The sequence below is a fragment of the Haemaphysalis longicornis genome, unplaced genomic scaffold (genome assembly GCF_048455015.1).
Source record: "Haemaphysalis longicornis isolate Haplotype H1 unplaced genomic scaffold, Haemaphysalis longicornis Haplotype H1 scaffold_26, whole genome shotgun sequence".
Lineage (NCBI taxonomy): Eukaryota > Metazoa > Arthropoda > Arachnida > Ixodida > Ixodidae > Haemaphysalis > Haemaphysalis longicornis.
The window spans coordinates 4,559,450-4,572,358 of record NW_027526319.1 but is presented as its reverse complement, the minus strand read 5'-3'; the positions used below and the strand labels follow the sequence as shown (position 1 = coordinate 4,572,358).

At 50.0% G+C, this 12,909-nt stretch overlaps 1 protein-coding gene across 8 annotated transcripts in view; it reads right to left on the bottom strand.

Moving 5' to 3' along the window:
* LOC144172816 (TNF receptor-associated factor 6-like) overlaps positions 1 to 12,909 on the bottom strand; it is a 334,329-nt gene that overhangs the window by 107,455 nt on the left and 213,965 nt on the right. The window contains exon 1 of one of the 8 annotated variants that reach the window (XM_077701443.1): positions 976 to 1,395. The exons of 5 other annotated variants lie outside the window; for them this stretch is intronic. In XM_077701443.1, coding sequence (XP_077557569.1) covers positions 976 to 1,260 — 285 coding nt within the window. In that variant the 5' untranslated portion in view covers positions 1,261 to 1,395. Of the gene's footprint in view, positions 1 to 975; positions 1,396 to 12,909 lie in introns of those variants that run through there. 2 more of the 8 variants (XM_077701442.1, XM_077701440.1) reach the window with 2 other exon arrangements.

Here is a 12,909-nt window from a genome sequence, read left to right as displayed (position 1 = left end):
GAGTGAATTCCTCCGCCCACTATCCTCCCCTCCGCCGCCACCTCCACCGCGTTTGGAGTTTGTTGTCCCGCACGCCACGAAAGAAACGTTGGCTGGTAGAGCTAGGAAGTTTTGCTTTAAAACGCCGTCGCTGGTTGAAATATTTTCTAGCACTGAGAACAGAAACGCCAAACGTAAGACACCCAGAGACGTGCTCAAAGAGGCCCCTGCTACTGTTGTCTACAGCCTACATGAAATATGGAAATGAATAAGGCTGACCTAAATTAACCTTGTTTCCTACCATATACGGAAAGTATGTGCCGTAACCAATGTTAATAAATGCACGCGTGACAAATACACACGCTGGTGGCAGACAAGAAAGGAACAGAGTATGCTCTATGCGAAAAAGGGCAACATTTCAACTCCCAACAAAATGGGCTAAATAGCTTCGTTGGAATATTTGACTGCAGTTCAGAGATACGCCTTACATAATATTTTAAATTTCGGACGACTCATTTTCAGTACGGAATGGATCTAAAGAGGTTTATGCTGATATATCTCTCGTGAGACCATGCTTGGGCTTTGTTCAGATGCCACTGGCACAGCTTCACAATACGACTTCTGGTGTTCAGACGCACGTTCAAACAATCCAAAGCGGGGTTGAACGAACGCACTCCGCTTTGCTCACTAGCAATGTCGCGTATCTAAAGCGCACCCATTTGTAAGCTCATAAAGCGGGGTAGCTGAACGATTTCGAAACGACCTGCAGGCAGGCTAGTAATTCCGCCTGCATCTGAGCTGTCCGGAACACAGGAACTTTCTTCAATCGAGTTCCAGTAATCTCACTATGCTGTTTAGACAAATGGGTTAATACCCGGTGCATCCAATTTCGGTTTTCAATTTTTCGCAAGCACTGCATCTATTTTAGACGTTCATGGCTACGTGTAACAACTAGGACTCGGACAAAAAGTCCCGCGTGGGCATCTGCCTCCGTACCTGCTTTGCCAAGATGCTTCTGGCTGGATGGTTCATCCAGATGACTTCCTCGTCCGAGCACTGGTCTCCATCCAGAGGGCACGTGATCCGTCCACTGCGCTCACACTGCTCGTAGCAAGGCTTGCAGAATATGTGGTCGCACGGGAGGGACGCCTTCACGTTGGGCACGAGGCCGCACGCGCTGCACACTTTCGCCGCGGGAAGAGGCTCTAGAAACAAGAGCGGCCTCCGGTCCACTTCCTCAGAGAATCCCACCAGCGTGTACTCGGTGCCCCCAGTCGCCATGTCGCACGATAGCAGCAACGCCCAACAATGAGCGCAACTGCTGCCTTCGATCGCCGTTTGCGATGGGAAAGCCAGCAGACGCAGGCGGACGATTATCTTTGTGCCCTTCCGCCGACTATGCGACCTATGCCCGCGCTTATCTCGGTATGGTCGGGCTTCACTCATGCCTGAGTATCTGGCGGTCCGCGATAGCGCTCGTAGAACTAACGCTGTCTTAGATTCTATTTTGTTCTGTTAATATAAATGCCACACAAAGAATATCCTGGTTTATATCGGAAGATTTATTGTAACTTTCAGACGAAAAATTACGTAGTGCACCCGCTTACACGAAGCAAAATGGAGAGACGAGCTAGTTGGTGAACCTCCAATGAGTGCAATTTCAGCGCAAACAGACACATGGACGTGTGTATGGGATAAAAGGCGCAGCTTTCTATCAGTTGCCAAAAAACACTACTTTACAGTGAAAACGCCTAAGCTCCAACACCGAATATTCGATTTGTTAAGAATGGGAACTGTTCAATTTGTTGTTGCCAAGCTCTATGCCGGCCTATGAATAAAAATCCTGTTATAAGAATGCGAGAAGGTACCGCCACGGATTATTGGATTATTTGAACTGTGAGCAGCCGGCCAAACCTCTTAGATGCAGAACACAGCGAGGAAAGCACACCGCGGCCTATTCTGCTTAGCTGGGAGCAAGTGACTGCAGCGGTTATAATAGCACATTGCCATTGCCACTGCGGCATGGGTAACGAAGCTTTGAAATAAAGACAGACACCTCCGTTCGAAGACGGCTGACCACGGCATGGCTGACTATCTCGATGTGGACTGTGGTACCGTGGTGTGTGGTGCGCTGGCACATTAGATCATTTAGCAGGTCGCTGCCATGGTGACGAGGAGGAGGGCGACGAAGCACGAGTCGGGTCCTCCGCGGCGGCACTCCTGGACGGAATTACGGTTCCCCTCCTCTTCTCCACTCTTGAAGAAAAGAAAGACAGCGGTTTGCGCCAAATTTCCAATTTGGAGAGAAAAGTGGGGGCTCTCGCTTTCTGGGACGAAAAACAATCTGTAATCGCGCACTTTTTCAGGGAATAACTTGCTCACTTCCCATACTGCTTTCAATTGCAGTTTACTCCCTAAAATTCTCAGTGGAGGGACTGCAGGATTGTGTGAAAGAGAGCGAAACATCTTTTATGGGCAGGTGACGCAGGCTGGGCGCCCAACTTGCTACACTAAATGGGGGTGGAGGTGTGATGGAAATATATGAAAAGAACTCTCACTCAAATATAAATACCCAAACACGCCGGCCATCTTGCGTTCCAGAGTCGTGCGGGAAAGTCGCCTGTCATGCATGGAGGAACCATCACCGGGCGCCGCCGCGCAAGTGACAGCGCCTGGAAGGAGTCGGCGCATGTGCGTCCTAGCATCTGCGGGCAGTAAGGTTGCGGGTAGATTTGGCTGCGTATCAGCTGTGCGGCCGCAGCTTCCGTAATCCCGGCCATTCACTTTAGCAGATCTGACTGGAAAGTCAAGGATGTCTAACCAGAATATTTTCGGTTCGGTTTGGGTTCTGGTTCAAGTATTTCGGGTTCAGTTCCGGGTTCGGTTCCGGAGCACCATTCTTATCCATTTCGAACTGGTTCGAAGCGGTTCCAACGTATTCGAATGGGCTCAAATGTGTTAAAAAAAAACAGTAGTGTATCTTGTGTTTTATTTTTTTTGAGTGCTACGTTTTTTTTCACGTCGGTATAAAAACAAATTGATAATACAGGTTTCCTTCCGAAAATGTTAAAATGTTTTGATTTGGGATTTAGGGAGGCCCTGCAACACTTTTAATGCCTAGCATTCTTTGCTGAGTGCCACCCTCTCCCCCCCCCCCCCCCCCCCCTCCAGGACCGTGTAACGCCCTGTATTTCCGCAAAAATGCAGGATTGGAGGAAGTTCCCCCTGTAATCGTTGTAAATTGAGATATCCGGTCGAGAAGAATTTTAAAAAGCAAAAATAACGTAGAGGAGTTGGCCTTGGTCCTGTTGGTGAATACTTTAAAGAACCATGGAACCCAGCCTTGAAGACGCGTACACGAGGAGGGAGGAGGACAACACACATGCTGGGTCTAACAACAGGTTAATGAATAAACTTTCGAAGGAAACACACGAGCGATAAACTGCATATAGGGCAGACGCGACGCTGTCGGTTCGTGTAAGAGAACATGACAGTTCGGTGACGTCAGGTGGAGGGGCAAACTTGCCTGCCCACGGCCGACGTTGTGGATGCACCTCCCCCCTTGACAAAACTGAAATTATTGGTAGGAGAGTCACAAAGTGCGAGAGGGAGATTATTGAAGCTTAACAAATGCGAAACCACGGCTTTGAGATGTGCGTGAGCACGTCATCACTAGTGGTATCAGGCGAAGAAGCTCAACATTTGTAAAAGGGCCGATATTGAATTGCGTCATCAGCTTGTCTTTTTACTTTAGCTTTTATGACGCATGTCCTGACTTTGTTTTTTCTTCAAAATTTTATTCACTAAACTGTTGCTAGAAAGAGAGAGAGAGAGAGATAACACTTTATTTAACCAAGGGTTAGGGCAACTTGGTGGCCGAAGACCGCAGAGCTTCGGCGACTGTGGCTGCCCGACCCGTGGGTGACTTCTCGAGATCCAGGCTTGAGCATCCCAGCGCTGCTTCCCACTGGTCGAGGGAGGTCATGTGAGGGTAGGGGTCACACTTGCAGGCCCACATTTGGTGATGTAATGTGGCCCGTTCTCCGCAGTGCTGGCAGAGTGTTGTGTGGTACAGTGAGGGGTGAATGTGATGAAGTACGGCTAAACAGGGGAGGGATTCAGTTTGAAGCTGACGCCAAAGGCGTTCCTCTTCCACTGATAGGAATGGGTGGGCGGGAGGGTATTTGCGGCGGGAGAGGCGGTAATGTTCCGTGATTTCTCTGTAGGTGAGTAAAGTATCACGGGTTTATCTGGCTCCATGAGAGGCAGAGGCCCGGGAGACGAGAGCTCGGGCTGCGGTGTGTGCCCCTTCATTTCCTCCAATACCCATGTGGGCAGGGAACCAGATCAATTCTACAGATCAGTAGGTGGTTTTTGATTAAGAATTTGGTGGGCCTGAGGAGAGATCTGGGCTCTGGCATAGTTTAGAACGGCCGTTTTCGAATCTGAGAATAATAATAGGGGTGTTGGCCTATGTGTGATTGCAAGTGCTATCGCCGTCTCTTCCGCCCCTTGAGGGTGACGGGTTCGGATGGTGAGGGTCATGAGTGGGAGAGAATCGGGTGAGTTGATGACTGCCAGGGCAAAAGCGTCCACATGACGATACTCCGCTGCATCAACATACAGTGTGCCTGGATCAATGGGGTATTTTGCTGTTAATGCACGGGCTCGTTTCGCCCTTCTTTGAGAATGATATTGGGGGTGCATGTTTCCAGGAAGGGGCCGAATAATGATGTTTTCTCTAGTCACTGTTTTGATGAGTGATTTGTAGATAGCCTATGCGCAGGCTGTCTAGGAGGGCTCTACCGGCTGCGCTGCGCGTCAGGCGACCAAGCTGCCCCGTGCGATGTCCTTCGATTAGCTCTGTAGACGTATTGTACACACCTGTGCTCTCCAGTGTGGCAGTGGAAGCTCCTGGCGGTATTTGTGGAGCTGCTAGACCCAGCGTGCATGTTGGTCTATTCTGTCCTCTTGTACGCGTCTTCAGTGCGGGGTTGCACCTTTCTTCAAACCAAAAATATGTAAAATGGAAAAAAATTGCCGAAATGGCGAACCGTGCAATGGTATGAATTATCACAAAAGTTCAGATTTGGCGGAAGTAATACCAATTATTGTTATATTAGCGCAATCTCAGATAATTGACGGAACAGAACTTTGAAAGTACTGATAATAGGAAAAATTGGAGAAAATAGCAAAATATACGAAACCGTGTGATGCCGTTGACTTACACAAAAATGCAGGTTTGGTGGGAGTGCGCCTGTAATCGTTTTAATACCGAAAATGCAAATATTTGTTGTGACAGAATTTGCAAACCCACAAATTGTGGCTGTAAAGAACTCGCACTCTAGACAAGCGCCATAACAGTGATACGCATTTGTAGCAATTATCTGAATTTAAGCAGATTTTTAAACTTTTTTTTAAACCTAAATGCTTGCCGAAGGTAGTCAACCAACAAATCGGGCATTTAGATTACGAGGTAGCCATGTGCCTCACCCTAAAATTACTACTGTATGTCCATCAGATAACTTGTAAACGTGCTCAAGTATTTAGATGCGAAGGCATCTCATTCACTCGCCTTGTCCCTGCATCCGGCGTCGGCGTCGCCTTCGTTGTCGGTGTCCACCCCACCCCATTCTCCTCGCCGCGTCAGCTGCGCTCTCCGCCGCTCACCCCCTCTCCTCTCCGATAGCCAACAATCTCGCGAGAGGCATTGGATCGGATTCGATTGGATTGGCTTGGATTGGCTTGGCTTTGCTTGGCTTGGCTTGGATTGGATTTGGATTTGGATTGGATTGGATTAAAATGGATTGTGTTGTATTGTGTTTCGTCATAGCCGCGGCAGACGCACTGGCGCCGGCGCGTCCCCTCACCATTATGCGCGCCATAAAACGCGGTGCCTGCGCCGCTCCGCTCCATCGTTCCAGCGCCGTTCCTTCGCTGTCCAACGCTGCAACGTGAACCCCCTACGCGTCGCATCTACACAGGGGTTACCGCAAGGGGAGATGGTAGTTTTTTTTTTCAGTCTCTTCCGGTCTTGGCGTTCTTCGACCGCAGTAGGTACGTCATCAACAGCGGTGGAGCGGCAATCGTCCTGCTTTCCTTCAGCTGCAGCAATGAACGCATTCGATAACCACGTTAGAACAAATTGGCGCAGCTTGCACTTGTGGTGCAAGGCTGGAAATTGAGCTTAGCTGATGGTCGACCTGGTTTCTTCCGGTTTTGCTAAGTTTCGCTAGGCTCGGCTAAGCTTTGTGAGAATTTGTCGTGTTCTTGCTAGGCTAGGCTAAGTGTTGATGGGTGCGGGCCAAGTTCACCCTTATTTTACGAGGCCGTTCGGGTCGGTAACCCACAGTGACAGCGGATCCGAGGGAAGGGGGGAGGGGGGAAGAAGCTAGGTCGACCACAACCTGCGCTGTGTGAAGAGCCCTGTAAGGGGCCACGAGGACAAAACACAAGTTATGTAATTTTAAAAGATCATTTCGCTAGAATCATACTGACACAACTTTTAACGTAAACGTGGCTCACAAAAGCTATATTATTAGGAAAAAAGGGAAAGGCCACGCGACCCACACGCTCATTTCCCGAAACAGAACGTATGGTGGCATAGCAGCCAGCTCTGCGATTGGCGGAGGCCGGCAAAAGCAAACGCAAATTAGGCAGAGCTTATAATCTTGCCGAAAGAGTTATTCGCGATAAAATTTAGGGCACATTCTTTTTAAAGCAGTAAGAAGTGTGGCAAACAGTGGAAATTACGAAAGCACACGCAACCATAGAATTACCGATGCGTACTGCTCTTGGTACTGCGCGCACTATACTTGGTTTAGCTGCACAGTACTGCGGGCCTTTGGGGTTGTCGCAGACGACACGGGTCGATTGGCGCAAGCAACGCTGTCCTACGTGACCAGATTTGTCGAGCGAGCACTGTGTTTTACGAAAGGAATATTTTCTCCCTGGACAACACCAAGCTAGGCTCAAATATGGTCAAAAAATAACCACAGGCAGAAAATGGCTTGCCGCGGTATGGTGACGCCCTCTGGGTTCACTAACAGTAAATAAGGCTTCGCAATCGGCTGCAGACCGTACGGTTCCTGTTATCTCATTGCAGACCACGAAAACACACGATTTAGCGGGAAAATCAAAATTTTACCTTGAATTGAATAATTTCTCCGCGAACAAATCATGGCTTGCATCCGAACAAGCGCTGGGGGCACTATAAAACACGTAATTTTTCGAATAAAACAAACTTGTATTTTGTCTGCATGGCACTTTTCTGGGACTCGGTCACTGTTTCCCGTTTGGGTGGGTCCGCGCAGAGTTGAGAGGAAAAGAGACACAGACACGAGCGGGTATCAACAAATAACAGTTAATTTTAATCAAGAACGGGTTAAACGGTGCCGGCTCCCTCACCGGTGCCGAGGACGGGGTAGCGTCGGCACTCGTCCGGCTCCTGGTCAGGTGGAAAAGTGTCAGGCGGGTGGCTGGTTCTGGGCCGTGAAGGCAAATGCTTCGCTTTCGCGCCGAGGAGCCCGGGAGGCGCACGTTCGCCGCTGGTCGGGGGCTCGAGCTGTCGAGCCGGGGAACGCGTACTGCGCTGGGCTGTGGAGATGATCTCGGAGTGCAGCTTCGGGCCAGCTGGTGCGTGTTAGTGGAAGCGGCAAGGAGCGGCGTTCTTCGACGTTTCATTTCCGGGCCAGAACGCAGTAGCGCGCTTTCGTATGACTCCTACGGCGGCTTCCTCCGGCGGAATCGCTTGCTGTCGGGTGGAGAAGGTGGCCCCGGGGGCTTGTTTCGACGTCTTCTTATAGACCTTATGCAAAAACTGGCGCCCTCTTGCGGGAACCGCGTGCGCTACCGCCATGTTGGGGGATTCCTGGATCTCCGGATACCGCAATGTATATGATAGCCCGGGGTTAGCGACGCGCACGTCAGCATTTATCGTTATCCAAGGTGCGTAAATACTGCCGTGTAACTTGCTGGTCACAAAGATGATACGAGGACGACCACGGAAAAAGCGTACAGACCTTTTTCTATTTCGCAACGGCTGCATGCTTCGAGCCCTGCGTGAATTCGCTTTCGGATGTCGACTTCCCTTCGCGCAGTAATATTATTGCTAGATCGCATGCATAGTCCCGAAACGATTAATATGTTCAGGACTAAACAGGTCCCAAAGTGAGCTATTTTCTAGCCCTCTATTTGTCGCCGAGAACTCCTTCCTGCTGGTAGTTAAGGCGCACTGCATCGGTCAGCTCGTACTTTATCGTGTGGGATGAGTTTTGAGTCTGCCGTTCGTGCCTTGAGCGCCGATGTTTTCTTTTTATTCTGGACGTTCGGTGGGCTTTTATGGAAGTACTACGCATTCTTTCGTTTGCCAAACGTTACAGGAAATAAGGGATCTGCGCCAGTTGCAACCTTCACGTAGTGATATGAGTGGCGCAAGTAACGTACGCAGTGACCCGTGTATCGGTCATTTACTGCTCGTCGACTTCTGCTCGACCGTAGCCTATTTTCCCAAGATCAAATTTTTCGAGCGGAATTTTCTAAGCGGAAGTGTGCACCCACTTTTGGTGTCCACGGCGTAAGCAAAGGACGCTCAGCGGTCGCCGCGAGGCACGCGCTCACGAGCGTTACATGTTTAACGCGTTACACGTCATACACGTTACGCGCTAAACATTACGGCCAGCTACAACAGCTCTGCTGTTAAAAATGCCAGGTATGCAATTTACTTTATTAAGTGCGTGCGTGTGTGTGTGTGTGTGTGGTTAGCGTTTTTTGATAGTCATACTTCGCCCCGCCTTAATATTCACGCGATGAGAGCAGTCCGTCCTGATTTTTACATGACTAGCCTAACAGTTGCCTGTCTCTGCAGCCAAGGTCGACGTAGACAGTGAGTGGAAGCTATTTCGCTGGTCCGGAAGGCTGCTCTCGCTGCATGTTGTGAAGCGGGCACCACAAAAGGTTCACGAATCATTCAATCCAGAGAAGAGAATTTCAGACTGCCAGGCGATGTGAGGAGGAAGTCGTTCGCTTGAACGACGCCGCCTGGCTAAAGTCCCTTCATTGGCAGCAGCCGCGCTTGCTGGCGGTGTTGGCTGAATATTCGAAAGGTCTTGCTCGCGAGAGAGGTCCGAATAAACAACAGAGCTGTGTGTTGCTTGCGTCGGTGTACACAACAACCTCTCATCTTCCTGATGCCGGCCCAAAGTACCGGTAGCTCACCCGCACGTAACTGCGTTATATATACACGCAGTCCGAGCATTCCTATATCAGTAAAGTAGACTTAATTCCGTTTCACAAAGAACAGATAAGAGGCCCGTATCGCACGAAACGTAATAAATTCCTTAAAACTTAAAACGAAGGGAGCGTCCGTATCTTGAGGAGCAAGGCCTATTACCGCACACTTACTGATGTTATGTCCGTTTTGTAGGAAACGGAACTGGGTTGTGTATTTTAGCGGTCGCTTAATCCGTAATTTGTCCGTAAAAGTACCGATTGTTTTTACAGTGTGGTTGTGGCTAACGTCCATCATGGCGTATAGTGTCTTTGTTTTTGTGGGAGATGTCTGTCCCCCGGAGGATGTCTCGTCCATTTTCAGCAGCGGCCGGTCTTTCTTTATGGGAAAATATAATTCCTCTTCTACCTTTTCGAGGGGGATACATACTCCTAGTCAGACCATTTTTTTCTAAACGGGTAAAATGGATGACCCAGTGCTGCTTTACAAGCTGTCTCCTTTTTCCTGCCTATTTATGCTGCGAGACAGTATGTCCTATGCAGGTCTACTCCTAATTAGGTATCGCATCATTGTCAGTGTTTCTTGCCCTCGTAATGAGGCTGTCCACCAGCGATTTTCTTTGCCATTCAGGATAGATTGGGTGAGGATTTACTGATTTTGTCAGCAGTAAGACCTGCTATTGTGATTGTTTGGATTATAACGCACAATATGGGTGTTACGCTAGGATCGTGCAGAACTCAGTGAGAGGAATACCGGACGCACACACAGGACGAAGTGTTATCATCATCATCATCATCAGCCTATCTACGCCCACCGCAGGGCAAATGCCTCTCCCATTATTCTCCAATTAACTCGGTCCTGTGCCAACTGTGACCAATTTATCCCCGCAAACTTCTTAATCTCATCTACCCATCTAACTTTCTGCCGCTCCTGCAACGCTTGCCTTCTCTAGGGATCCATTCTTTTACCCTTAATGACCAGCGGTTATCTTGCCTTCGCATTACATGCCCGGCCCACGTCCATTTCTTCTTCTTAATCTCAACTAATATGTCCTTAACACGTGTTTGTTCCCTGACCCACTCCGCTCTCTTCTTGTCCGTTAATGTTACACCTATCATTTTACGCTCCATTGCCCGCTGAGTCGTTCTCAATTTAAGTTGAACCCTCTTAGTGAGCCTCCAGGTTTCTGGCAAGTAGGTGAGTACCGGTAAGATGCAGCTGTCATACACTTTCTTCTTCAGCGACAATGGTAGGCTGCTATTCATTATCTGAGAATGCCTGCCATATGCACCCCACCCCATTCTGATCCTTCTAATTATCTCTACCTCATGGTTGGGATCTGGGGTCACAACTTGGCCTAAGTAGATATATTCGCTTACCACTTCCACTGCCTCGCCACCTATCTCAAACAGCTGTGCTGTCCCGAGGTTATTGGTCATTACTTTAGTTTTCTGCATATTATTTTCAGGCCCACGGTTCTACTCTGTTCGTCCAGTGCGGAAATCATGCTTTGCAATTTGTCCCCCGAGTTACTTACCAAGGCAATGTCATCAGCAAATCTGAGGTTACTGAGGTATTATCCCTTAACCCGTACTCCCACCTGTTCCCAATCCAACCTTATGAATACTTCTTGTAAACATGCTTTGAATAACATTGGAGAGACTGTGTCTCCTTGTCTGACACCCTTCCTTATAGGTATTTTACTGCTCTCCTTATGGATGATGGTGGTAGCTGTGGACCCATTGTAGATATCCTCTAGTATTCTTACATATTGCTCATCTACCCCCTGGTCCCGTAATGCCTGAATGACTGCTGGGGTTTGGACCGAGTCAAATGCTTTCTCATAATCTATGAAGGCTATATATAGGGGTTCAGTATAGTCAGCGCACTTCTTTATCACCTGATTGATCGTGTGAATATTACCCATTGTTGAATAACCTTTACGGAACCCTGCTTGTTGTTTAGGTTGACTGAAATCTGAGGTTGCAGAAATTCTGTTAGCGATTACCTTGGTAAGTACCCTGTAGACGACTGACAGTAGGCTGATCGGCCTGTACTTTTTCAAGTGCTTCATGTCGCCTTTCTTATGGATTAGGATGATGTTCGCGTTCTTCGAAGATTCTGGTACGCTTGCGGTAATTAGGCATTGCGTATACAGGTTTGCCAATTTTTCAAGTACAATTTCTCCTCCATCCTTCAAGAGGTCTGCTGTTATCTGATCCTCACCAGGTGCTTTGCCCCCTTTCATTTCTTTCAAAGCCTTCCTTACTTCTTCGGTCATTACTGGTGGGATGTCTATCTCCTCTGAGCTTGTGCCTCGTTCGGCATTATCCTGGATGTCCCGGCTACTGTACAGATCCCTGTAGAGCTCCTTCACCACCGTGACTATTTTTTCCTATTTGTGATGACATTGCCTTGCTTATCTTTAAGTGCATACATCTGATTTTTCCCCACGCCAAGACGCCTCTTCACAGCTTTCAGGCTACCTCCGTTCTTTACAGCGTATTCGATCCTCTCCATATTATACTTCCGTATGTGGACGAAGTGTATTTACAACATATTCATCCACTCAAAGAAAATGGCGGTAACTCAAAATGAATGTTCAGAAAGCGGGTTCAGTTAGCTTTCCCCGGCACTGGCTGGCACTAGGCCCGCAAAACAGTTACGTATAGCACGGCTCAAAGGTATGTCTTTTAAATGCGGAGCATTTCTTAGGCTCGCGATGTCACTCGTCGATGTTGTCGGTGCCGTCCACACGCTCACTGCGCATTCGCGTCGCGTCGAGGCGCAGGTGCGCGTCTCTCCCCCGTACCCTCCTCGCTCTCAACAACAGGTGTGGTGGTGCGGGAGGAGCGCGTGTACCCCGTGCGCTCCGTCGCTCTCAACAACAGCTGCGGCGGTGCGGGGGGAGCGCGTCTGTGCGCGCATGCGTCGTAGCCACCCGTGCGCTGCGTCCCGCTCAACAGTAACGGCGGCAGGGCGTGTACACGTGATAACGGCGTGGTGGGTGCGTGGAAAGTTCGCGCGCTTGTGTACGGAAGTGTGCGCATGCGCGTCTCTCCCCTGTACTCCTCTCCCTCGAACGCGGGTGGTGTGTATATAAGGGGCGAAGCACGCGTTCGGAATTCAGTCAAGGGCGTCTTTGCTTGGCTTTCACTTGACGCCGGACCCCCGGATCTTGAACCTCCCCCACCCCCCCGACCCGGACCCGGACCTGGACCCGCTGCCGCCACCGTTCTTGGACCGGACCTGCTGCCTACCTCCGGGCCCGGGGAACACGCCTCGGGCCTGGAAAGTTGACCGCCAGCTGAAGCCCGAACCAGCGGGGAGCCGACCCCCGCGCGCGCGGTTGCCTTCCTGGCCCTCCTGTAGGGCCTCCCCGGCGCTTCCATGAAGTTCCGGGCCCCGCCTCCGAAGGAGCACTGTTTCGAGTTCAGTGCTCCGAACGAGGCCACCGTCGACGACATTATCGACGGAATCTACATGACCGTCGGCCCTGAGGCCCTGCGGGCGCTCCAGCATCAGGGCGCATTTCGATTCTGCGCGGCCGTGGCCTCGGCTGCCGCCGCGGAGAAAGTCAACGTGGCCGGGGACTTCAAAATCCTCGGCAAAACCTGCCCGGTGACCTGCGTGGGGCCGCAGATCGCCTTTATGACGGCTCTGTGCCTCAAGCTTTTCATCAGCAACGACGACCTGGCCGC